The 26,090-nt window shown below is 43.5% G+C and overlaps 1 protein-coding gene across 9 annotated transcripts in view; it reads left to right on the top strand.

Annotated features, from left to right (window-relative positions):
• Positions 1-26,090, top strand: part of strbp (spermatid perinuclear RNA binding protein) — an 89,738-nt gene that overhangs the window by 53,873 nt on the left and 9,775 nt on the right. For all 9 annotated transcript variants that reach the window (XM_077019052.1, XM_077019046.1, XM_077019048.1 and 6 more), the window contains 12 exons: positions 1,948-2,183; positions 3,379-3,559; positions 9,675-9,816; positions 11,647-11,738; positions 12,102-12,197; positions 12,961-13,072; positions 15,361-15,458; positions 16,300-16,405; positions 16,640-16,723; positions 23,603-23,811; positions 25,363-25,515; positions 25,739-25,873. In XM_077019052.1, coding sequence (XP_076875167.1) covers positions 1,948-2,183; positions 3,379-3,559; positions 9,675-9,816; positions 11,647-11,738; positions 12,102-12,197; positions 12,961-13,072; positions 15,361-15,458; positions 16,300-16,405; positions 16,640-16,723; positions 23,603-23,811; positions 25,363-25,515; positions 25,739-25,873 — 1,644 coding nt within the window. The remainder of the gene's footprint in view (positions 1-1,947; positions 2,184-3,378; positions 3,560-9,674; positions 9,817-11,646; positions 11,739-12,101; positions 12,198-12,960; positions 13,073-15,360; positions 15,459-16,299; positions 16,406-16,639; positions 16,724-23,602; positions 23,812-25,362; positions 25,516-25,738; positions 25,874-26,090) is intronic.

The following is a 26,090-nucleotide window of genomic DNA, read 5'->3' as shown; positions in this document are numbered from 1 at the left end:
AAAGCACAGCAGATATCACACAACTTCTTCAAAAAGCAGCTACTTCAAATAAGATGTTATACATTCATTGGCCACTTAATTAGGTACTCCTGTCCAACTACTCGTTAACGCAAATGTTAACGCAAATCAGCCAATGACATGGCAGAAACTCAATGCATGTAGACATGTCCAAGACAATCTGCTGCAGTTCAAACCGAGTATCAAAATGGGGAAGGAATGTGATTTAAGTGACTTTGAACATAGCATGATTGTTGGTGGCAGATGGGCTGGTCTATTTCAGAAACTGCTGATCTACTGGGATTTTCACACACAACCATCTCTAGGATTTACAGAGAATGATCTGAAAATATCCAGTGAGTGGCAGTTCTGTGGGCACAAATGCCTTGTTGATTCTAGAGGTCAGAGGAAAATGGCCAGATTGGTCCAAGTTGATAGAACGGCAACAGTAACTCAAATAACCAGTCGTTACAACCGAGGCATGCAGAAGAGCATCTCTGAACACACAACACGTTGAACCTCGTTGGATGGGCTACAGCAGCACAAGACCACACCGGGTGCCACTCCTGTCAGCTAAGAACAGGAAACTGAGGCTACAATTTGCACAGGCTCACCAAAATTGTACAATAGAAGATTGGAAAAACGTTGTCTGGTCTGATGAGTTTCGATTTCTGCTGCGACATTCGGATGGTAGTGTCAGAATTTGGCATCAACAGCATGAAAGCATGGATCCATCCTGCCTTGTGTCAACGGTTCAGGCTGGTGGTGGTGGTGCAATGGTGTGGGGGATATTTTCCTGGCCCACTGGGCCCATTGTTACCAATTGAACAATTGTGTCAACGCCACAGCCTACCTGAGTATTGTTGCTGACCATATCTTTCCCTTTATGAACACAGTGTACCCATGTCAATATGGACCAGATTATCTGAGGAATGGTTTCTGTACCTTGTTGAATCTATGCTACGAGGGACTAAGGCAGTTCTGAATGCAAAAGGGGGTCCAATCCGGTACTAGCGACGTGTACCTAATAAAGTGGCCGGTGAGAGTATAATCACTCTAATGTGCGCACATGCACCTCTGTGTGTGAAATATAGGTCAAAGTATAAAGATAGACAGACTACAGGGGCTTAGAGGATGGAAGTCATGTGCAGGGAGGGTCACACAGAGTGTCTGGAACTGGGGGGGCTCGGTAAGGGGATAGAAGAGCTGACTGAGAGCAAGCTACATGGAGCGTGCAGCTAGATGTCAAATACAGGGTGGTCAGAGGGGTGGATGGTGGGGGGAGCAAGAGTGCTCTGTCTGATAAAAAGAAGGTGCTGAGCTCCTATCACCAGCTGAAACTGATTTCTGATAGCCCACTTCAGTGATACAACCATGCACACAGAAGTGTACCCGACCCTTCTGGACGTCTTCATGACAAATCTGATTTATACATGCACACATGTCAGACTGGGAGTGTACTTGTGTTCATTTATAAAGAGAGACAAAGAACTGTGAAGGATCATAAAGACAGGGAGTATTGAATCTGTCTGTGTTGAGCATACATAATATGTAGAAGGAAGAGTGAGTGTGTGTGCATGAGTGCGCATCACAAAATGTGCATTATGAAGGTGTGTGTGAGTTTGTGTGTGACTGTATGTGTCGTCGAGTGTGTGTGTGTGTGTGTGTGTGTGTGTGTGTGTGTGTGTGTGTGTGTGTAAGAGTGAGTATATATGTCTTTGTGTGTGTGTGCGCATTACAAAATGTGCATTATGAATGTCTGAGAGACAGAGTGCTTATGCATTACAAATTGTGCATTATGAAGGTGAGTGTGAGTGAGTGTATATGTCTTTTTGTGTGTGCACATTACAAAATGTGCATTATGAATGTGTGTATGTGTGAGTGTGTTTGCGGATTATTAACAAATGTTAAGATTACAGTTAATGTCCTCCTTCCTTTCTCTCACCTCAGAGATCTATCCGTTCATTCGGGAATGATGACCGTCACGTCATGGCCAAACACTCCACCATCTACCCGTCGCCTGAAGAGCTCGAAGCTGTGCAGAGCCTCGTCTCCACCGTCGAGTGTGCTCTCAAGCACGTCTCTGATTGGATGGACCGCTCCCAGGCTGGCCAGTCAAACATATCCAGTGCCCAAGAGGAGGAGGCGGAGCCCAGCACTGACGAATCAGCAGAAGGAAGTACAAAGTGAGTAGCTATATTACTTGCTAGGAATTGTAGTTACCTACCTTACAATTGAATAATTGTATGACGATCAGTACTGGCTCATATAATAATAGATCTGATACATTTACATTTTGGCATTTAGCAGATGCTCTGATCTAGAGCGATTTACAGAAGAGCTCAATATGTCTGCTCAGCAGAAATACTCAAAATACCCTTAAACTGACATGCTGCCAGGAACAAGAGTCTGAGAGTAGCAATACTACAATTACCGGTAGTATTGTCAATGAGTACCATGAGTACAATGCTATGAAATACAACTTGAGACCATTTGAGTTTATAGACAAAAAGTTCAAGTGCAAATATAAAACTTCCTACAAATGCATAATTGGAATAAATGAGGGGCTTTTAAAGAGATGAGTCTTCATTGACTGTTTGAAGACAGATGCTGCTCTTTACACAGCCAGTGGAAGTTTATTCCAGGACAGATGAGTCTTGAGTCTTTGACAAATCTTTAAGGAATGGCTGGTCAAACTGGGTGGTCCTTGAAGCTCAAAGGGATTGTGGTGCAGATCACATTTTAACCTTTAAAAGTAGGAGGAGGTAGTGGAGTAGCAGAGTGAAATGGGACAACATAGGAACATCGAAGACCAGACATGCTGCAACCTTCTGGATAAGGTACAGGAGCAAGACGGCACATGGAGGAAGACATGACAGGAAATGACTGGAGAATGCAGAAGCACCTGGGTGATCTCTGGCTAAGAAAATAAGGAATTCTCTGAATGTTGAAGAGGAGAAAACACCATCACTGGGTCCAGGTTATGGAAGCTGCTCATCACAACGACATGAAGGTTTCTGCATTTCTGGATGCAGAAACCAAGATGATGTCAGAAGAAACCTCTGCGTGGATACAGAGTTTAAAATTATCCATATTCTATTGAAGAAGTAAATCTATTCTTGTCTAGTGTTACAAATCACTAAAAGATGACTGTAGTCAATAAAAAATATTATTTAAGGCCACTAACAGCAACTTCAATGTGTATATATTATTGGATATGGAATTTCTCTCTCCCTCCTGCTTTCTTTCTCTCCCTCCTTCTCATTTGTGTACACATCTGTGTATCTCTATCTCTTCCTCTGTGTGTGTGTGTGTGTGTGTGTGTGTGTGTGTGTGTGTGTGTGTGTGTGTAATCTCCCTCTTCTTCTCTCTGTCTCTCAGCGAGGGCAGCAGCAGTACCACAGACGGCAGGGTGCTGTGTGGAGTGATCCGGATTGGGCTGGTGGCTAAAGGGCTGCTTATAAAAGACGACATGGATCTGGAGCTGGTGCTCATGTGCTGTGAGAAGCCCACACAAACACTGCTGTGCACTGTCTGCGACAACCTGCCCCTGCAGATCCAGGTACACAGACCTCACACCCAACCACCACATCCAGGTACACAGACCTCACACCCAACCACCACATCCAGGTACACAGACCTCACACCCAACCACCACATCCAGGTACACAGACCTCACACCCAACCACCACATCCAGGTACACAGACCTCACACCCAACCACCACATCCAGGTACACAGACCTCCAGGAGCAAGAGTACATGTAATACATGTAATAGTTGATATTCAGGCAAAAAAGATATAAGCCTAACCCTGACTCTAACCCTCATCTTAACCCTCACCCTGAGCCTGACCATAAGCATTACAGGAGTCAAACAACAATAATAACAACAATCATTTTTATTGAGGTAGCAGTGTGCTCTTTCACCTGGTCAAGTCTGAGGAACATGACAGAGTTCAAGGTGTTGATGTAGCTTCCACACACTCCAGCTCTCTGATCAAGTATCTGTGGGAGGTGCTGGGAAAAAGACTGGAGATTCCACATCACAACCTCCAGGACTTCAATATTATGCTAATGTCTTGGTGCCAGATACTAAAGGACCCTCTGGTGGCAGGGGGAGAGATGGGGAGGGGTACAACGTGGGCACAAACAAGCTCGGTGTATTTTTAGTCCTGGTGTAATGAATCTAACAGCCAGAATCCTCCCTAATTACACACCTCATGCAGGAGGGCAGGAGTGTGTGCTCTCTAGTCACCCAGACAATGTCTGCTTTATACACACACACACACACATGTACGCAAACATGTATACACATATGTAAACACATGTGTACATACAAATGTATGCACTCCAGACAGTTATGTTAAGTATGAACCAACTGCTGGTGGTTTGTAATATATATATATATATATATATATATATATATATATATATATATATATATATATATATATATATATATATATATGTACAGTATATATATATATATATATATATATATACTGTACATACATATATATATATATATATATATACATATATATATATATATATATATATATATATATATATATATATATATGTATATATATATGTATATATATATATATATATATATATATATATATATATATATATATATATATATATATATATATATATATATATATATGTATGTACAGTATATATATATATATATGTGTGTGTGTGGTATATTCCTCTTTTCTCTCTCTCCTTCCCCTGTCTCCCTCATACTGTGTCTATCTCTGTATATGGTTTTTCTGCATTATCTATTACTGATTTCTTGTCCTTAAATGACTCCCATATCGATACTGATCTGGTAATTCTTTGTTAAACTCTACTGGGGACCTGGTTTAGTACATGACTAAATCGCTGAGTTTTCTGCTTCCAATGCCATTCTGTGTCTTAGTGATGCAGCATATATAAACACACACACACAAACACTCACTCTCACACACACATTCACACACCAACACACACACACCAACTCAGCCACATATGCTCACACACTTTTCTCTTTCTCTGCCCAGTACAGTATGGAGTCATTTCCATGCCAATACTAGGGGGCGCAAAGACACAGGGTGAAAACATAAACATGGACATCTTAATTTTTTTTGGTCTCTGTAAATATGCAACTCGCATGCATAAATATGAAAGTCGAGAGAAAGACAAATTTTGTGAGCATTTGTATTAGTGCGAACCATGACAAAGTCGAGAAGGAAAAAACATTCAAGAGTGAAAAAAGACAATTTGAGCATGCACACTAATACAAACGTGCAAGAAATTTGTCGTCTGTGCTCACAAGTTTCACATTTTACGTTCACGAGTTGCATATTTACACATGTAAAATATTATAATGTGCGTGTTTGTTTTCCTTTGCTCCCCCTGTAATCCGTCTGTAGTTTTTTCCATTATTACAGAGTGCAGATGTCCTTACCAGCGTAAGACAGTCATAGCCTGGTTAGGCAGTCATGGCCTGGTGGTAGGGAACTGGTCTTGTGACGGAGGGTCATGGGTTCGATTCCCAGACCTGAGGCCATGACTGAGGTGCCCTTGAGCAAGGCACCTAACCCCAACTGCTCCCCGGGCGCCGGGCTAGGGCTGGCCACCACTCTGGGCACGTGTGATCCACAGCCCCCTAGTAATCACTAGTGTGTGTGTGTGTTCTAACTGCACAGATGGGTTAAAAGTGGAGGACAAATTTCGATTGCGGTGTAAAAATCACAATTGACAAAATACGGCACATTTACATTTACAAGACTGAACAGCAAATCACCACCACACAGACCCCACACACATCCCACATACACACCATGCAGTCAGAGAGAAGACAGAGACGGAGTTTGTCCTCACTTGACCTCTGGGGAAAAAACAGTAGAAATGTGATCTGATATCAAGTCAAATTTATTTGCATAGCGCTTTTTATAACAACTGTAGTCACAAAACAGCTTTACATATTTCCAAGTCCAAAACCCCCGGTGAGCAAGCCAAGGGCAACAGAGGCAAGGAAAACCTCCCCAAGAGCATGAGAAAGAAACCTTGTGATGGAAGTGATGGGAATATGTAGAACAGAGGAAATTTAAACATTTCTGGGGTGTGACACCAACTCCAGCATTAAATTATTACAGCCAAGTAAAAAAGGCAGAACCAGAAGGTAACAGACTTGGGAGCATCCTGAGACATTGGCATTCATACACTACACCAGGGGTGTCCAGACTATGGCCCATGGGCCAATTGCGGCCCAAGGTCCAGTTTCCATTGGCCCGCAGCAAATTCTGAAAATATAATTGAATATGGAAGAAGCTTGAGCTGAACTCTGTTACACTTTTCAGTTTAAACACTAGAAAGAGCCAGTCATGGAAAAGGTGCTTCTCCACTAAACAAAATTAAAGAAAAACAATTTGCTAGTGACCAAAAATGGCAGCACTGAAAAAAATCTAAATATCAAGTGAATGTAGAAGATTTCAAACAGGGTGGAAAAGAAATCAACAGAAAGTGTATCTGTTAATTTGCAATGAAGCTGTCGCTGTGATGAAAGAGTATAAATGTTCGTCGGCATTATGAGACCAAACATCAGTTCTACATATCGTACACCAGTCCCGAACAAACACAGAAAGTAGTATACAAAGAGCAAAATTCAAACAATTTAATTATTTATTTTTATTGTTTAGCGGGACTCATTAGAGAAACAGTCGTCTCTACATCTGCTGCTACGTGCGCTTGAATTTAAACTTTTGAAACGCGAGTCTACAAATTTTCTGCTGTTTGTTGTATGATTGGTAACATATACAGTCTGCTTGTAACTTCAAGTTTATCGTGAAGTTGTATCACGTTTGGTGCTTTGGGAGTCGTATGAGCTTGGGGGTGAGCATGGGAGTTGAGCCGCTTCCACCGCATTCCATATCATTACCAAGACAATGGGCATTAATCGCTTCACAGCAGGGGAGTGGGCTACATGGACCTTAAGAAACCTTACGAAATTTTTCGTAGCTGTCGGAGGATTAGTGTTAAGTGCATTCTAAATAACAACCTACAACTAAATGATGGGTATTTATTAGGGGTGACCTGCAATAGTCGCTGATTCGACTATAGTCGACTATACTCCTAGTCGACTATGAACATTATAGTCGAATGTACCATTCTAACTGCATGGGGGTGCCCAAGGACGCAGCTAAGCATTAATTGTTACATGAAATGTCTTTGTTTTTGTTATGTATAGCCTTTTGTCAAATAAAATCATCCTAATTTCTGTTAATAAATATTTTTAAATTGTGTGCGCATTAACAATAGGCATCTTCCTTACTACCTTAATAAAACACACCCTGCAGTTGCAGAATACAAATGAGCGGAACTGAACACGCTACAAGATAGTCAGCATCTGCCAAGATTATAATGGCTACTAAAAAATCTTCAATAGTGTGGGTATTTTGAAAAAGATAAAGATGAATCAAACAAAGTAAAGTGCAAGTTATGTCTTTAATTGCTGTTTGCTTTTTAAACCCCGTTACTTGAACCTTTACCAGGGTTGCCAACTCTCACGCAATGAGTGTGAGACACGCATTTGACTGTCTTCACACGCCATACATCCGATTTCTCACACTAAAAAAAATCTAGTTTATTTATCTCTGATCTACATCTATAATTCAACGAGTTACTAGTTCGCTCTGACACCCCCCCCCCCCCACATTTTCAGGCAGACATATTTTATTTAAAATATTTTTTTACATTTTGCACAGTGCCTGTCTGATCGTTCGATCTGCACACTGATGTTGACTTTTTTTGTTAATGTTCTTTAATGTTTCATTAAAAAATAAATAAGTAAATAAATAAGTAAATAAAAGCTGAATAAAGCCAACCTACCATGTTTATTCATTTATCTGAGTGTTTTAAGTTTTTACTTTGAAGTGGGAAAAAAGTCTTGAATGAGAACGAGATCCTGTTTAAGGTGCTCTATATAAAAAAAACAACAACCCAGATTTGACTATTAGTCGACTAAAGGAAAAATCTGACGAATCAGATTCGACTATGAAAATCCTTAGTTGAATACACCTCTAGTATTTATACCTTGCACCAATTTGTGGTAGTGAGTTTTTGTCAAGTATTTCAATAGCTTTTAAACGGTCCATCATAAGTCCACAAAACAAGGTTGTTGATTAGGATGCACTTAGTATAACTTGTTTTATGCTCTTATGATGAACATTTTAAAAGCTATTGAAATATTTGACAAAAACTGACCACATTTTTATTTAGAATGCACTTTGTGTAACAGACCTTGTTTTATGGTCTTATGATGGACTGTTTAAAAGCTATTGAAAAAAACGGACCACCACAAAGAGGTAAGAGGTAGAAATACCTATTCAAAAGTGTGTGATTGTTGTTTAGGGTGCACTTAATATGTATACAAATTGTTTTTATCTTATGAAGGATTATTTAAAAACTATTGACATTTCTGCAAAAAAACAGAGTGCGCAGTGCTCTGGGGCTTTTATGACCGCCACTTTGGTCCATGTTAAGGTCATTTGTAGACAGTGACAATAGTATATTTAAAATAACATGTCTAATTCTGAATATGCGAACATGAAACCAACCTAATCACAGTTACAAGGAAGATAAAGACATCAGGCATGTTGAATGACAGAGATCCTAAATGAAAGCTGACCTGATGTTGAGTGTTGCAATGCTTAGTAGTTTGTATATTATGGCACCTAGAAAAAGTTATTGGCGCCTGAGTTTTTTCATTTTAGGACCTACTGGCTCCTACTGGTATGATTGCAATAATGAGTAGGTCCTGTTACATTTAGTAACAGTTTAGACAGTTCAATATTGAAGTAAAGGCCTTTTTCAGCGGATCCTCAGCCTTCTCAAAATGTTGTTAAAGTCTCCTACCATTATTTTTTTTATTGCTAATCTTCTTGCAAAATCGCTGAAATCATTTAGAACAGACGTACTCAACTGGCGAACGCAGTCCTGTCCGGACCCAATCTCATTCCTGATTAACTGGATACGGACAAAAAAAAAAAAAACATATTTATAATTTATGACAGGAGAATTAATTTTAAACCGGAGCATTTATTTCAGGGCTATTGAAAAACATTCCGTCACGAGTGTTACGTTTGCCACCCCCGCTCAACAACTTACGTTGGCCAACCCCGCCGCCCCGGACCTCAGGTCACAGCTATCTGCCAAAATTGGACCGCGGACAAATTTAGTTGAGTACCCCTGATTTAAAAGGCTGAGTAGGGCCCTGGTGGTCTGTACACATTAGTTAGGGAGAATGCGTTCTTATTTGTAGCTGGATTAGTTCAATGAATAGACAGCATGTCAAGGCTGTCAATGCGCCTCATTGGGATGCAACCAGAGCAGATTACAGCATCGGACATTGTCTGGGCCAATTTAACCACATATTTAATATTAGCCTTAGTTACTTAGGTCTGCTGCAGACGTATATTGCTGGTTCCTACATGCATCGCTATCCTTTAATATCTCCTATTAGTTTACTCTCTCTCCCCTCCTCTCTTCCTCTCCTCTCCACTTCAGCTCCCCTCTCCTCCAGTCCTCATCTCTGATTTATTACATTTACTCTAAGGTTAAGGTTAGAGTTTACAGTGCTGGGATTCTTTAATGATTCTGTGACCTTTCATCTCTGACCCCAACAGAAGCTAACAGAGGAAAATTACGAGGTACAGTGCTGCATCCCTGAGGCAGCCATCTTGGTTCACAGTACAGCGGAACCCAAGCTCACACTGAAGGTCACGCTCACATCTCCGCAGATGAGAGAGGACGAGTCAAGTGGACAAGGTAAGTGTGTGTGTGTGTGTGTGTGAGAGAGAGAGAGAGAGAGAGAGAGAGAGAGAGAGAATGAAAATGAGACAAATATACAGACTCTAAGGGGTGAAGAATGAAATTGTAAGAGGATTTTGTCAGCAGGCAGAAGCGTGAATGTTTTAAATTCAGACCAGCTCATTCACATACACACAGGCTCACACACACATAAGCTCTCTCTCATACACAAGCAAGGTGAGAGAGGTGGGGCTGTGTGTGATTGTGTGTGTGTGTGTGTGTGTGTGTGTGTGTGTGTGTGTGTGTGTGGGTGTGAGAGAGAGAGAGAGAGAGAGAGAGAGAGAGAGAGAGAGAGAGAGAGTGTGTATGTGTGCGTTTGTGTGTGTCTGTGTGTGTGTCTGTGTGTGTGTTTTCTTCCCCCTAGTTGGCCGTGTGGGGAATGACCAACACTCATTAGACTGAACAAACACACACACACACATTCACACACATTCGACTAGTAATCAGAAGGTTACCGGGTCGGGTGCTGCCACTGTCAAGGTGCTGCTGTTGGCCTCAAATTATATTCAGTCAGAATCATAAGTCGGTTTGGAGAAAAGTGTCAGCTAAATGCTGTAATGGTACAAACAGAAATGTACACACACACACACACACACACACACACACCCACACGCACACACTGTTGGCCTGGCAGTGCATATATTACCCTGAACTCACCTTCCAACTATACACATTTTATTTCTCATCTTGTGTTGCCTAATCAATATTTCATGTTCTAAATCTGATGCCAAAAACACGGTTTGAGTGTAATAAAAATTTCTGGGAATATTTGTAATTTATTTTATTTATTTATTATGACTGTTACACACACTTTCTGATCCATTATACACCACTAACAACATGGAGGTCCCATGACAACTAGAGAGATGTTTAAATGGTTGTGATGAACAAATCTCCTCTGTGATGCATTACCGGTCTCGGCTGTGCTCCTCTGATTAAAAACCGTCCAGGTAAAGCAAAAGACAGACTAGCGTTCTCATTGTCAGCACACACATCTCCACATGAAGCTCTGTGATCGCTCTCCTTCTCTCTCAGCTTCATGTGTGCTGGACACTTACCCATTGTACAGCCCCCTCACTGGCACACAAACAGTAAGCGAAGCATTCAGTGCTCTGTAGGGTTGACATGAACAGAAGAGAAAGAAGACATTTTTAGTTTGTTTTATTGGATACTCCTTCAAACACACACACAAGTGTGTATTTGCACACGTGAGTGCACACATTTGTGTGTTTGTGTGCGTGCACGTGGGTATGTGAACGTATGTGTGCGTGTGTGTGTGAGCGTGTGCGTGTGTGTATACATGCGTGTGTGTGTGTGTGTGTGTGTGTGTGTTCACCTTTTTGTCTTCCTTTGAGTTCTTTCTTCTTCCTGTCTCATGAATGTCATTGTTCTAACAGTTCTCACTGCATGTGGTCTGCATTTATCCAGTGTGGATCTGAGCAAACTGTGGTGCTGGGTTGTGCGGGGTCTGAGTGTGTGCAGGTACCTGGGGATCTTGCCCCATGTTTAGGTTCACCTGGCCGGTCCCACTCTTCACCCTGCGTATCCTCAGACTTCTTTGCAATCCCTGACCACACCCCCAAGTTTCCAGCCAGCCAATGAGATGACATTGAATTCTCATCTCGTTTGGATGCACTGGGCTTTGGCCAGTCGGCCGCGTCCTCTCCCACGGCTAAACTTTTACAGATCCTACCTCGTTCATTGTGCGTGTGTGCGTGTGCATGTGTATAGGTATGTGTGTGTGTGTGTGCGTGATTTGATTTGCTTTCCCATTCTTCTCGCCCATAGAGGGCGCTGAGGCGAGCGAGGCGTCCGACCTGCTGGACAGACAGCGGTGCCTGGTAGCACTGGCCTCACTGCGACATGCCAAATGGTTCCAGGTTGGCCCTCTGTTTCTCTCATTGTTATTGTAGCCTTATGATCCACATGCTCCAGGAAGGCACAGTGTTAAATACATCATGAGGCTACAAAAGCAATCGTCACTTTTTCATTTTTGCTTCTTATTTTCCCCTCTATGTAACCTGCTTGTTTGTTGTGAAAAGAATGTCCATGTGCTTTCCTGGACAGCCACTCCCCCAAACCAGGACCCCTTTGTACCATCACCTTACATTGTACCCATACTGTATAAATATCTATGGTGATGCACACACTAACACTCAGTGGGAAAGGTTGGAGGAGTTGTAAGGTTGGGCTGATGGAGTCATTAGCTCACCTTACTCACTCTGTACTCCATGTCTCCTCAGGCCAGAGTAAACGGCTTAAAATCGGGAGTGATTGTGTTACGGATTCTGCGGGACATGTGCAACCGAGTGTCAGCCTGGGGGCCCCTGAAGGGCTGGGTGAGTGTGGGGCTGGGTGGGTGGGTGAGTGGGGCTGGGTGGGTGGGTGAGTGTGGGGCTGGGTTGGTGGGTGAGTGGGTTGGTGGGTGAGTGGGTGGGTGGGTGAGTGTGGGGCTGGGTGGGTGGGTTTGAGTGTGGGGCAGGGTTGGTGAGTGAGTGTTGGGCTGGGTGAGTGGGTGGGTGGGTGAGTGTGGGGCTGGGTGGGTGGGTGAGTGTGGGGCAGGGTTGGTGAGTGAGTGTTGGGCTGGGTGAGTGGGTGGGTGGGTGAGTGTGGGGCTGGGTGGGTGGGTGAGTGTTGGGCTGGGTGAGTGGGTGGGTGGGTGAGTGTGGGGCAGGGTTGGTGAGTGAGTGTTGGGCTGGGTGAGTAGGTGGGTGGGTGAGTGTGGGGCTGGGTGGGTGGGTGAGTGTTGGGCTGGGTGAGTGGGTGGGTGGGTGAGTGTGGGGCTGGGTGGGTGGGTGAGTGTTGGGCTGGGTGAGTGGGTTGGTGGGTGAGTGTGGGGCTGGGTTGGTGGGTGAGTGTGGGGCTGGGTGGGTGGGTGAGTGTGGGGGTGGGTGAGTGTGGGGCTGGGTGAATGTGGGGCTGGGTTGGTGGGTGAGTGTTGGGCTGGGTGAGTGTGGGGCTGGGTGGATGGGTGAGTGTGGGACTGGGTGGGTGTGGCAGCAGCCCTGGTTGCTGGGCTGCACTTCAACAATTCTGAAAGAACAACTTTTGTCCTATGATCTTGATTTTGAAATTTGAAAAACCACTTCGCTCTGTTGGCAGCCTCTGGAGCTGCTCTGTGAGAAGGCAATCGCAACGTGTAACCGGCCGCTGGCTGCTGGAGAGGCCCTACGCAGAGTGCTCGAATGCCTAGCCTCAGGAATCCTGCTCCCAGGTGAGATAGCCGCCCGCACGCGGCCAGAGCATGGGCAACAGGGCAGAAGTCTCGGGGCATGGGCGACAGGGCAGGGGCAATGGTGAGAAAGAGTTTGAAGGTTGGGAATGAGTTACCCATCTCAGTGGAAGCAGCTCTTCAAGACCAACCCAGAGACACCAAGTATGACATTCTTCTAATGAAGGGAAGGATCATCATGTAAAATAAAGATTATAGGACCATCGGTCATATAGTTCTAGTCAGCCTCTGCAGTATAAACTGCCAACCATTCAATACTACTCTACATTTATGTATGCCCATGTGTTATACTGTATCTTGTACTCTACTCTACTCTAAACTTATTTACGAGTAATTTCTTATTTATGAAGAATTCCATTAGTCATTTGTCTCGACTCATAATTTGTCTGAACTTGCTCACCTTGCTTTAGCTCGTTGTGCCGTTCAGAATGAGATTGATATGACATTCTTTCACCTGTACCTGTTAAACTTCCATTTCCATGTTTAAGGTGGTACCCCACTATCAATAATACATAACTTTAATCTGTTGTTACATAAGGAATAATAGTTTTTATTCTGTTTTTGAGTCCATTTGCGAAGCTATGATTAATTTGGTGCTGGGAACTAATGTATCCTTATTTTTCAAAGTGGGCATAACCAGTCTATCCCCAATACTCATTTTACCTTTATGTGGTTATGATTAATTAATAGTGAGAGATGCAGCCATTAATATTTAATTTGCTTACATGGGCAATGCTATCATCTTTTGCTAAACATGCTCTGAGGAGCAGGAAGTAATGTGTGCAAAGGTTGAAAGGGAGGACAGTCGAGGGCCCACAGAGGTCATCACTAAAGCAGCTTACCCACATCGGGATGTGATGTGACTGAAAATATGAAGGAAATTTGCTGGATGGGTGAAATTAAGTCTATGCTGAGGGTGAAGTCTGTGTGGTGCGGTCTACAGTAGACTGAAGTCTGTGTTGAAGTCTCTACAGTAGGGGGAAATCTGTGGTGAAGAATTTACAGTAGGGGGAAGTCTATGGTGAAGTCTGTGGTGAAGTCTCTACAGCAAGTTGAAGCTTGGTGAAGTCTACAGTAGGGTGAAGTTTGTGTGGTGAAGTCTACAGTACGGTGAAGTCTGGGTGGTGAAGTCTAAAATGGGGTGAAGTAAATGCGATGACATTGTGTGGTTGGGTGAAGTCTATGTAGTGAAGTATATGCAGTGGGGTGAAGACTATGTGGTGAACTCTGTGTTAGGCTAAAGTTTTTTCAGTGGAGTCTGAGGTGGAGTCTATGTAGTGAATTACATGTATTGAAGTATATGCAGTCTATGAGTCTATATGGTGAAGTCTGTCTAGTGGGGGAGGTCTGTGAAATTGGTGAAGTCTCCGGTGGCGTGTGTGTGGTGGGGTGAAGTCTATGTGGTGAAATTTATGTGGTGAAATATATGTGGTGGTGGGCTGAAGTCTGTGTGGTAGTGTATTTTATGTGGTGTGGTCAATTATATGTGGTAGAGTACTGTGTGTGGTGGTGTGAAGTTTGTATCATGAGGTGAGGTCTGCGCAGGAAGTCTAAGTGGTGAGCTGAAGTCTGCAGTGGGGTAAAGTCTATGTGGTCAAGTTAAGTAGATGGAAGGGGTGGAGTCTATGTGGTGGAGTCTCTGTGCTGGGGTGGAGTCCTTGTGGTGAAGTCTATGTTCTGGGTTGGGGTCTTTGTGGTGAAGTCTATGTGCTGGGTTGGAGTCTATGTTGTGGGGTGACATCTGTCAGTGGAATTAAGTCTGTGCAGTTGTGGTGAAGTCTTTATGGTGAAGTCTGTCTGGTGGGGTGAACTCTGTGTGGGGGTAAAGTCTCGGTGGTGCAGAGATGTCTATATTGTGTAGTCTATGCTGTAGGGTGGTGTCTATGGCCATCTGTTGCAGCTATGGCTCTGTCAAACATACTTATAGGATTAACAGTGAAAAGAGCTTGTAGCCATAATTTTAAGTGGTGGCTATATGCTTTCATTTCACTGACAGCAACATTACCAAGTCAGTGCTTCAAAAGAAGGCCAGAAACCCTGATAAAAATGAAGTAATTGTTCGCAATTAGGTAAGCATTACATAACAGACTTACCATTATGGATAAGAAATTGCTTCATGCCATCATGCAAAAACAATGATAGAATATTATGGAATCAAGGAGTTAACATTGACAGAGATCATTCAACAACAGTGTCTGCTGCGTAGCTAAGCCCCAGCTTATCCTTCAGTCCTCCTGAGCTGCATTGACGTTGATCACGTTTGTCATCAGGTGGCCCAGGCCTGCACGATCCTTGTGAAAAGGAGCTCACAGACACGCTGGCAGCCATGACGGATGTGGAAGCGGAGGCCGTGACGTTCAGTGCCCAGGTGATGTGTGCATGCATCTTCTTCCCCTTATCTTGCTGCTTCTGCCGATCAGATACTGTGGGAACCAACTGGACCCTGAATCATTCATTACGCATATCCCTTGTCATAAGTTAAACATGAGGGGTTACAGCACAGTCTAATGACCGTGTAGAACCATGCCTGCAGATGACTGAGGATCAGGTGTGAAGACGGCAGTGTAAGCTTATCCGCATTATAGTCACACCGCAAGAGAGCTGTCTTCTTAGAATGGCTTATCTTATCTGCCGTCTTCAGATTACAGCGGTGGAAGACAGTTGCGCACACACACTTGAACAGGTCTTATCAGTGGTCAGTGCTCTGAGTGTATACACCACTGCTGTCAGCACCAGTGTCTAGTCTTCCTCTTTTCCTCTTCCTCTTAAACTCTCCCTCTCTCTCTCGCTCTCACTCACACATGTACACACACACACACACACACACACACACACACACACACACACACACACACACACACACACACACACACACACTGTCTAAGAGCAGACCCTTAGTTTGCTTACTAATAAATGAACACTGCTACTGAAACTTACACATTTTGTAGCATGGCTCAGTAGGACTCAGTGTACGCAGGTGTACATGTGTGTTTGTGTGTGTCTGTGTGTCAGTGGTGCAAGACTTATCATTTCAATGAGGTGTAAAATAACACTGCTATGGTGTGTGTGTGTGGGTGTGTGTGGGTGTGTGTGGGTGTGTGTGTGTGTGTGTGTTTATGTGTGTGTGTGTGTGTGTGTGTGTGTGTGTGTGTGTGTGTGTGTGTGTGTGTGTGTGTGTGTGTGTGTGTGTGTGTGTGTGTGTTCTGCAGCATGCTCTTCGGTTGATGGCCTTTGGGCAGATCTACAAGGTGTTGGACATGGATCCACTTCCCTCCACCAAACCCTCACAGAAATATCCCTGGCCTGACAAAGAAGGTGTGTGTTTGTGTTGGTATGTGTTTGTGTTGGTGTGTGTTTGTGTTGGTGTGTGTGTGTGTGTGTGTGTGTGTGTGTGTGTGTGTGTGTGTGTGTGTGTGTGTGTGTGTGTGTGTGTGTGTGTGTGTGTGTGTGTGTGTGTGTGTGTGATGGTACATGTATATGTAGCATGGTGTTAATGGTGGTGGTGTGAAGCAGGTATACAGGTGTGCTAATGGTGGTGGTGTGAATCAGGTACTGGGCTCAAGAGGCCCTATGAAGACAGCCTGATGGATGACAAAGACCTCATCAAGAAGATGAAACGCAATTTAAGGAAAGGTGAGTCTCTCCCTAACACTCATACTCGTGCAAACACTCACTCATCCTCCCTTTAACCCCCACCCCTACATTCACTGATCCTCCCACTAACCCCCAGTTCCCACTTATTCCCTCTAAACCCCTAATCTCCATAACTCTGTCTTCTCTTCACTGGTCTAATGTGTCGCCAGCCCTGGTTTTCTCCTCTTGGTCATATTGCTCCAGTTGTTCTTGCCCTGTTGACTGCTCAGAGCCTTTCTCCACAAGTGCTAGCTGCACACTTCAGAAGCCTCATCTCCAGCCCCTAAACTCCTCTGGATATTTTCTGGATATTATCTTCTTGGTGATGATTTGTGTGGTAAAGCTTTTCTCTGAAAGGCTGTTTCCAGTTCAACGTCTGTTCTTTCTGATTATTGGTTAATGCCCCCCCCCCCCCCCCCTCCACCTCTGATTTCTCTCACTAAGGATTCACACCACCATGTGAATCAGAGCTATTGATTTGTAATTTCTCACTGTGGCCTGTCTGCCCAGCTGGACAAATCACATTCAGAGGAGCAGGATCTTGTTCTTAGGCCCTGTGAGTTTGAGGCACAACTCTCGAGCCCTGAGGGAGATGAGTGGATGTCCTGGGCTGGCCACACCTTCTCTGTGGCATTAAGACTAATGACATGCTGCTGTTTTATTTACAACTGATTTATATATATATTTATTTATTTATATATATATTTATTTATTTATATATAAACTTTAGTAGGTACAGCTGTCCAACTGCTCATTAACGCAAATGTTGAATCAGCCAATCACATGGCAGCATCTAAATGCATTTAGGTATGTAAACATGGCCAAGACAATCTGCTGCAGTTCAAACCGAGCATCAGAATGGGGAAAAAGGGTAAGTTAAGTGACTTTAAATGTGGCATGGTTATGGGTGCCAGACGGGCTGGTCTGAGTATTTCAGAAACTGCTGATCTACTGGGATTTTCACGCACAACCATCTCTAGGGTTTACAGAGAATGATCTGAAAATATCCAGTCAGCGGCAGTTCTGTGGGCTCAAATGCCTTGTTGATGTCAGAACCCAGAGGAGAATGGCCAGACTGGTTCAAGCTGATAGAATGGCAACAGTAACTCAAATAACCAGTTGTTACAACCGAGGCATGCAGAAGAGCATCTTTGAACACACAACACGTCGAACCTCGTTGAATGGGCTACAGCAGCATTCCTGTCAGCTAAGAACAGGAAACTGAGGCTACAATTTGCACAGGCTCACCAAAATTGGACAATAGAAGATTGGAAAAACGTTGCCTAGTCTGATGAGTCTTGATTTCTGCTGTGACATTCGGATGGTAGGGTCAGAATTTGTCATCAACAACATGAAAGCATGGATCCAAACTGCCTTGTATCAACGGTTCAAGCTGGTGGTGCAATGGTCTGGGAGATATTTTCCTGGCACCATTTGAGCATCGTGTCAACGCTACAGCCTACCTGAGTATTGTTGCTGACCATGTCCATACCTTTATGACCACAGTATACCCATCTTCTGATTGCTACTTCCAGCAGGATAACGCGCCATGTCATAAAGCGCAAATCATCTCAGATTGGTTTCTTGAACACAACAATGAGTTCACTTTACTCAAATGGCCTCCACAGTCACCAGATCTCCACCGAATAGAGCACCTTTGGGATGTGGTGGAACGGGAGATTTGCATCATGGATGTGCAGCCGACAAATCTGCAGCAACTGCGTGATGCTATCATGTCAATACGGAGCAGACTCTGAGGAATCCTTGAAGTACCTTGTTGAATCTATGCCATGAAGGATTAAGGCAGTGAAAGAGTTAAAGATTGGAATTCCATCTAAATCTCAAATTGGAGCTGAAAGCTGAAGGGCTATAAATGGACAAGGCTCTGCCTCTCGCTGTCTTGCAAATTTTTTAAACGAAAAGAAAATTTTTTGAGAGCACAGCAGGCAAGATGGGTTATAGTATATGATGAGTTCACTCAGATATTGTGGGGCAAGACCATTTAACGCTATATAGGTCAATAGAAGATTTTTTAAATCTTCTAGCCTGTTATGACTCTGGCTGCTGTATTCTGTATGAGTCAGAGTTTCATTAGGGACTTTTTAGAGCATCCAATTAAAAGACTGTTACATTAGTCCAGTCTTGATGAGACAGAAGCGTGGACAATTTTTCTGCATCTGATAACAAAAGTAAATGTCTCAGCTTGGTAATATTGCATAAATGGTAAAAGGCAACCTTAGTGACATTGCATATTTGTGTCTCAAATGAAAGATCCGATTCAACAGTGACACCTAAGTTTTTATGTAGATTTAGGTGTTACTGAAAAACCATTTAGGGTAAGATGAATATTAGACCAATTGCTTTCTGCAGCTTTTGGTCCAAGAAGTAACACCTCAAGTCTTATCAGAATTTAATTGTAAAATTGTAAGTACCGTATTTTCACCTCAATGTAAGCCGCACCTACCAAGTTTTTTTTTTTTATGGAAAATGTTGTATAAGCCGCACTGGGTTATAAGCCGCATATATCTACTGAACTGAATACAGTGAGTATCCGTTTAACGGCGGGTCTGGTTAATGACGGACCGGAGTTACAACCAACTTTTTTAAATTTTGCACGGTGCGCGGAGGAACAGTTGCAGCACAGTGGAGTGTTGTGGATGTTGTAGTGTGTTGTGTACGATAAGCTAAGGCAGCGCATTTCGGCAACGCGATTGCCCTTTCTCACGCTGTACGCACGCACGAGAACATTGTTCGTTTTTTCTATACTGTATTTACGATTAAAGCGTGTCTAAATCTAGGGTCACTCTTAACGACAAAAACTGCTTTATGACGGACTTTTCAGTCTCTAACCCCATCGTTAAGCGGAGACTCACTGTACATTTAACTGAACTGATCAGTTTCTGAATGGTGCCTGTAGCATTTCATGTGCAACAGTTTTAGCTTTCAGCCGGAGTTGCGTCGAATTCTGACTCCCCTCATTTATCCGCATAAAGACGCTACAGATTACAGACATCCCAAGTCTCCCTGAAGCTGCTGACAGTAATGAGTTACAGTAGTCTAATCTGGAGCTAACAAAGGCGTGCACCAATTTTTCTGCATCATGCTGTGATAATAAATTTCTTAACTTGGCAATGTTGCGGAGATGTAGAAAAGCTATCCTAGTAGTATTATCTATGTATTTATCAAATGATGGGTCAGAGTCAAGTATGACCCCGAGATTTTTGGCTACTGTGCTTGGTGTAATGGGGTAGTCTGCGAGATTAAGCATTAGATCTGGTATTTTCTGTCTTGCTGCCTTTGGGCCCAGAAGGAGAACTTCTGTTTTGTCACCATTAAGTTGGAGGAAGTTTAGCGACATCCAGCATTTAACATGTCTTACGCAGACCTCAATTTTTCCTAAACTGTGTTTGTCATCAGGTTTGGCTGATATATAAAGTTGAGTGTCACCTGCATAGCAGTGAAAGTTGACACAATGTTTGTTTATAACTATGCCTAATGGTAGCATATATAATGTAAATAAAAATGGTCCTCTTATGGAGCCTTGCAGGACCCCATATTTCACTTTTGTACGTTTGGACGGAATATTATTGAGCTCTACAAACTGATAGCGATTAGTTAAGTAAGAGTAAAACCATGAAAGGGCTGTGCCTGAGATTCCAACCCAGCGTCCTAACCGCTCTAGCAGGATCCTGTGATCTATTGTGTTGAAAGCTGCACTAAGATCAAGAAGAACTAACAGAGATACATAGCCTTGATCTAAGGCAAGGAGGAGATCATTTGTTACTTTGACTAGGGCTGTTTCAGTACTGTGGTGGGGCCTAAATCCAGACAATTTTTCAATGTCAATACCAATAAGACCAAGTATTGTTACAATTAAACATAGCCCCCACCACATTCTGAGTGATAGCCACTGAATCAAGAATTGCTTGAAAGTTCATTTTAAAAGAAACATGTGAGTAATTTCTTAGTTGCGGACGAACTTTATGAGTAATTTTAAGAGTAATTTCTTAGTTGAGGACGAACTGATGACTTTGACGATTTTGGACTATTTACGTTTAATCAGCACCTTGAAGTTAGCACTGATGTCAGGGACTCTAGCCCCCAGAATACATTTGACTATGGCTGCTCTTGTTTAAGGGTCACTATATTCATGTGCCAAAGCTGTGAATCTCTTATAACCAGAGGTCATTTAAGAGGTTGCTCAGCAGATGTATCACTGAGTGGGGCAGTCCTGTTTGACACACGAACTGAACAGTGATCAGCATTACGGCTATGCCACCTAGACATCACCCATTTTCCCTGCAACAAGGGCTCTAATGCTGGAACATGGGGGCTCGCTAACTATGACTGTGGCAACTGGGCCTGCAAGGTGCTACCGACTACTCTCTAGGGCTTTCTGGAGCCTGGATGTGCTCCTCTAGACAAGAAATCTTCTCTGTCAGGCTAATAATTAATCTAATTAATAAAAAATTTGACAGAAAAAGGATAATTATGCATGCCACACTCGGACAAGCAACAAGAGACTCGGACATAGTGAACTTAACTGAAGTTGTTCATCAATATGTCTTTGATTATGTCTTCATGGAGGTTGCCGATGTCAGGGTTATGTGTAGTTATGTTCAAAAATTAATAAACTGGAGAATTTAAAAATCAATAAGCAACTTGTTTAACTAAGGATGGCAATTCAGTAGTGTTCACATAAAAATGTTGTAATAAATCATTTAAAAAAATTTTATTGTGTAGTCTTGCAACGGAATACCTCCGAATGGTATGGGAGCTGGGAGCTATGTTGTTCATGCAAAGCTGAGCTCCTCTCCATGGAGTTGTGCTGCGTGTGTGTTATGTGCAGTGCGTCCAGATGTACGGATGCAGGTTAGAGGGCAAACACGCTGCTGGGCTCACTGGTGGAGCAAACACATGCAGCTTTGCTCCTAGAGACATACAGTTGTGATCAAATTTATTCAACCCCCAATGCTGCGAAGGGTTTTATGGAATTCAGTGCACATTTGTAATTGTGTTCATAATGAAATCTTACAAGGACTTGTTAAAGAACTAAATGCAACTAAGATAGCATCAATTTTTTTTTGTCATAAAGTATTAAATGGCCTTTTTGTGATTTCTTCATTGACACAATTATTCAACCCCTTTACGACTACCACTCCTAAGAACAGAGGTTCATTCCAGTGTTTTCCATCAGGTATTGAAAGCATCTGTGGATGTCAACGAGCAGCAATCAAGCATGATAAGCACCAATTAGGCAGATTTAAAAGGACTGTGATACTCAGCTCCTTCTAGACATCTACTGGTGTGTTTCCAAGCATGGTGAAGGCAAGAGAATGGTCCCAGAAGACAAGAGAAGAGGTTATTGCTCTTCACAAGAATGGCAATGGATATAAAAAGATTGCGAAGTTGTTAAATATTCCAAGAGACACTATCGGAAGTATCATTCGCAAGTTCAAGTTAAAGGGCACAGTGGAAACGTTACCTGGTCGTGGCAGAAAGAAGATCCTGACCGCGACTGCTGTGCGCTACCTGAAGCGTAATGTGGAGAAAAATCCCCGCGTGACTGCTAAGGAACTGAAAAAAGACCTGTCAGATGTGGGCACTGAAGTTTCAGCTCAGACAATAAGGCGCGCACTGCATAACGAAGACCTCCATGCCAGAACGCCCAGACGCACCCCCTTGCTGACTCCAAAGAACAAGAAAAGTCGACTGCAATATGCCAAAAGTCATGTGGACAAGCCACAAAGGTTTTGGGACAGTGTACTGTGGTCAGATGAAACTAAATTAGAACTGTTTGGGACAATGGACCAGCGCTATGTTTGGAGAAGGAAGAACCAGGCTTATGAACAAAAGAACACCTTGCCTACTGTGAAGCATGGCGGGGGGTCAATTATGCTTTGGGGCTGTTTTGCTTCTAATGGTACAGGAAAGCTTCAACGTGTGCAGGGTACCATGAATTCCCTTCAGTACCAGGAGATCTTGGAGGAAAATGTGATGGAGTCAGTCACAAACCTGCGGCTTGGGAGACGTTGGACCTTCCAACAGTACAATGATCCGAAGCACACATCCAAGTCCACTAGAGCATGGTTGAACATGAAAGGCTGGAACATTCTAGAGTGGCCATCGCAATCACCAGACTTAAATCCAATTGAGAACCTCTGGTGGGACCTAAAGAAGGCAGTTGCAGTGCGCAAGCCTAAGAATGTGACTGAACTGGAGGCTTTTGCCCATGAAGAATGGGCTAAGATACCCATAGGTCGCTGCAAGACACTTGTGTCAAGCTATGCTTCACGCTTGAAAGCTGTCATAACTGGAAAAGGATGTTGTACTAAGTACTAAAAAATAATGTCACTAGGGGGTTGAATAAAACTGATAATGATGTGAGCACAGTAAAGACATTTGTGGTTATTCCATCATAAATATTATGTTATGTTTGTCTAATTTATAAGTGCCTCTTTGATATAATTGTAAATAAGATGACTGAAATGATCAAAATCAATGTCAAACTGGCCAAAACACTTTATTTCAGTGGGGGTTGAATAAATTTGATCACAACTGTAGGTGTATAAGTACTGTGTGCCCATGCGTGTGCGTTTGTTGGTTTTTACTACCTCTGTATTTTTACTGCAGTGCACCACAGTTACTCACTGGAATCTTCTTTTATATATAAATATTTGTTCCCTTTATAGACTTTACAGGACTGACACACATTGACTGACACACTTTTTCTCTCTCTCTGTTACACACACACTCTGTGTCTGTCTCTCTCTCTCTCTCTCTCACACACACACACACACACACACACACACACACACACACACACACACACACACACACACACACACTGTCTCTCTCTCACACAAACACACTTCACAGTTTTGGACAGTAAAGCTGTAGACTGCAACCAGCCCATGAATGCATTGATGCGCCTGAACCAGATCCGCCCGGGTCTGCAGTACAAGCTGCTGTCCCAGTCCGGCCCAGTCCATGCTCCTGTCTTCACTATGTCTGTGGACGTGGACGGCAGTGTCTACGAAGCCTCCGGCTCCTCCAAGAAGACGGCTAAGCTGCATGTAGCTGTTAAGGTACAACTGAGAGTGAATCGGCAGCTGTGCTGGACACTAAACCAAAAGTAGGCTTGGACCTTCACAAAGGCTAGGGTTAGCAGGTGTACACCTTCACAAAGGCTAGGGTTAGCAGGTGTACACCTTCACAAGGGTTAGGGTTAGCAGGTGTACACCTTCATAAAGGCTAGGGTTAGCAGGTGTACACTTTCACAAGGGTTAGGGTTAGCAGGTGTACACCTTCACAAAGGCTAGGGTTAGCAGGTGTACACCTTCACAAAGGCTAGGGTTAGCAGGTGTACACCTTCACAAAGGCTAGGGTTAGCAGGTGTACACCTTCACAAGGGTTAGGGTTAACAGGTGTACACCTTCACAAGGGTTAGGGTTAGCAGGTGTACACATTCACAAAGGCTAGGGTTAGCAGGTGTACACCTTCACAAAGGCTAGGGTTAGCAGGTGTACACCTTCACAAGGGTTAGGGTTAACAGGTGTACACCTTCATAAACATTCATAAGAGTTAGGGCTAGGAGCCCAAGATTTAGAGAACTTTAACTGTGTTATTGTGAAGAGACTGAAATGTGGAAACTTTACTGCTCTTGTCTAGAAAAACCCTCCAAAGCTCCCCCTGTGGTCATGGAGATAATTACACACACATATACACAAACACACACTCATAGGCCTAAATGGGCACGAGGGTCTACATCCCAGTATTACCAGATTTTGATTGTAATCCCAAATTTCCTGATTATGAGGAGGCTGACTATAGAAAAGGGAGACAGCTTAATCCTTTAACCAGAGTATGTAAATGCAGGATATGCTTAGGATAGAATTAGTTAACTGTGCTCTCTGACATGATTGAAGCCATACAGTCTCAGACTGGCAAAGGTCCATGTCATTATCTCACCACACCTGGGCAGGGGTGTGTCTGTCTAGACATGGGTCTGTATCTAGGCATGGGTGTCTCAGTCTAGGCACAGGTCTGTCCACAGTATGAAGACACTTGCTAACAGATTAGATCCTTTATTCTGCTGAAAATATTCTCAAACCCACTATGGTCATCGGTCTGTGATACAGAATCAGGCGGACGTTTGGCTTCATCGGCCATGATGTGCAGTGTAAGGGGAGAAGTGATGTCTGATTGAACATGCAGTCATTCAAGAGTGGAGCTGTATCTCATTTTCCTAGTTAACTGCATGACTAGCCTTATTGGCAGTGTAAAAGTTGAAAAAATGGTTAGGGTTATGGTTAGGGTAACCCTAAACAGCACATAGCTGGTCTCTGTGTATTTATGCTAAGTGGATAAATTGTTTTGTATAACTCTTCCCAGCTACCTGCAGGTCCATATTTGGTTCTGTTGTTTAGGGGATTTCAGCACACAGTTTGGAACTGCGTGCTGTGTCTTTCTGCTGCACAGGGTGCCACACAGTGGTGAAAGGGGAGAAATGTCTGTGTGGGGTGTGTGAAAGCGCATCTCACACGGATTTGCACTAGAATTGCTATATGTGAGCATGTGTTGGCGTGTATAGTGATGTCTGCCTGTTAACCCTTCCTGTATGATGCCGGCTGCAACAGGTGCTGCAGGCCATGGGATACCCCACAGGGTTCGACACAGACTTGGACTCTCTGAGTGCCGATGAGAAGTCCGACAATGAGGGCAAGAGTGAGACGTCCACGCATTCGAGCAATAACACATCACACTCCACAGACAGCTCCAACACACTGGAGGTACACACACACACACACACACACACACACTCACACTCACCAAGCTTGGGCCAGCATGGTAGTAGAAGAAAACTCAGACCTTGCCTCCAGAGCTCACTACTGTTCTAATCATGTTTGAGGTGTTCATATACGTGTGTGTGTGTGTGTGTGTGTGTGTGTGTGTGTGTGTGTGTGTGTGTGTGTGTGTGTGTGTGTGCGTGCGCGTGCGTGCGTGTTTGTGTAGGTTCGAACTCAGGGTCCTATTTTGACAGCGAGCGGTAAGAATCCAGTTATGGAGCTGAATGAGAAGCGCCGAGGTCTCAAATACGAGCTGATCTCAGAGAGCGGAGGCAGCCATGACAAGCGCTTTGTCATGGAGGTGATTCATGCACTCATACATACAAACACAAACATAAACACACTCACACACAATCACACACACACACTCTGAAATGCACACACAAACACTCATTATATACATGGGCAAAAGTATTGGGACATACCTCTTAATCATTGACACACATTGCCACAGGTGTATATGGCACAAAGCCATACAGTCTGATATTACATTTAGGGAAAGAACGAGTTGTTGTGAA

This window comes from Brachyhypopomus gauderio, chromosome 10, assembly GCF_052324685.1.
Source record: "Brachyhypopomus gauderio isolate BG-103 chromosome 10, BGAUD_0.2, whole genome shotgun sequence".
NCBI classification, from domain to species: Eukaryota; Metazoa; Chordata; class Actinopteri; order Gymnotiformes; family Hypopomidae; genus Brachyhypopomus; species Brachyhypopomus gauderio.
This window is presented reverse-complemented; position numbering and strand designations above follow the sequence as displayed.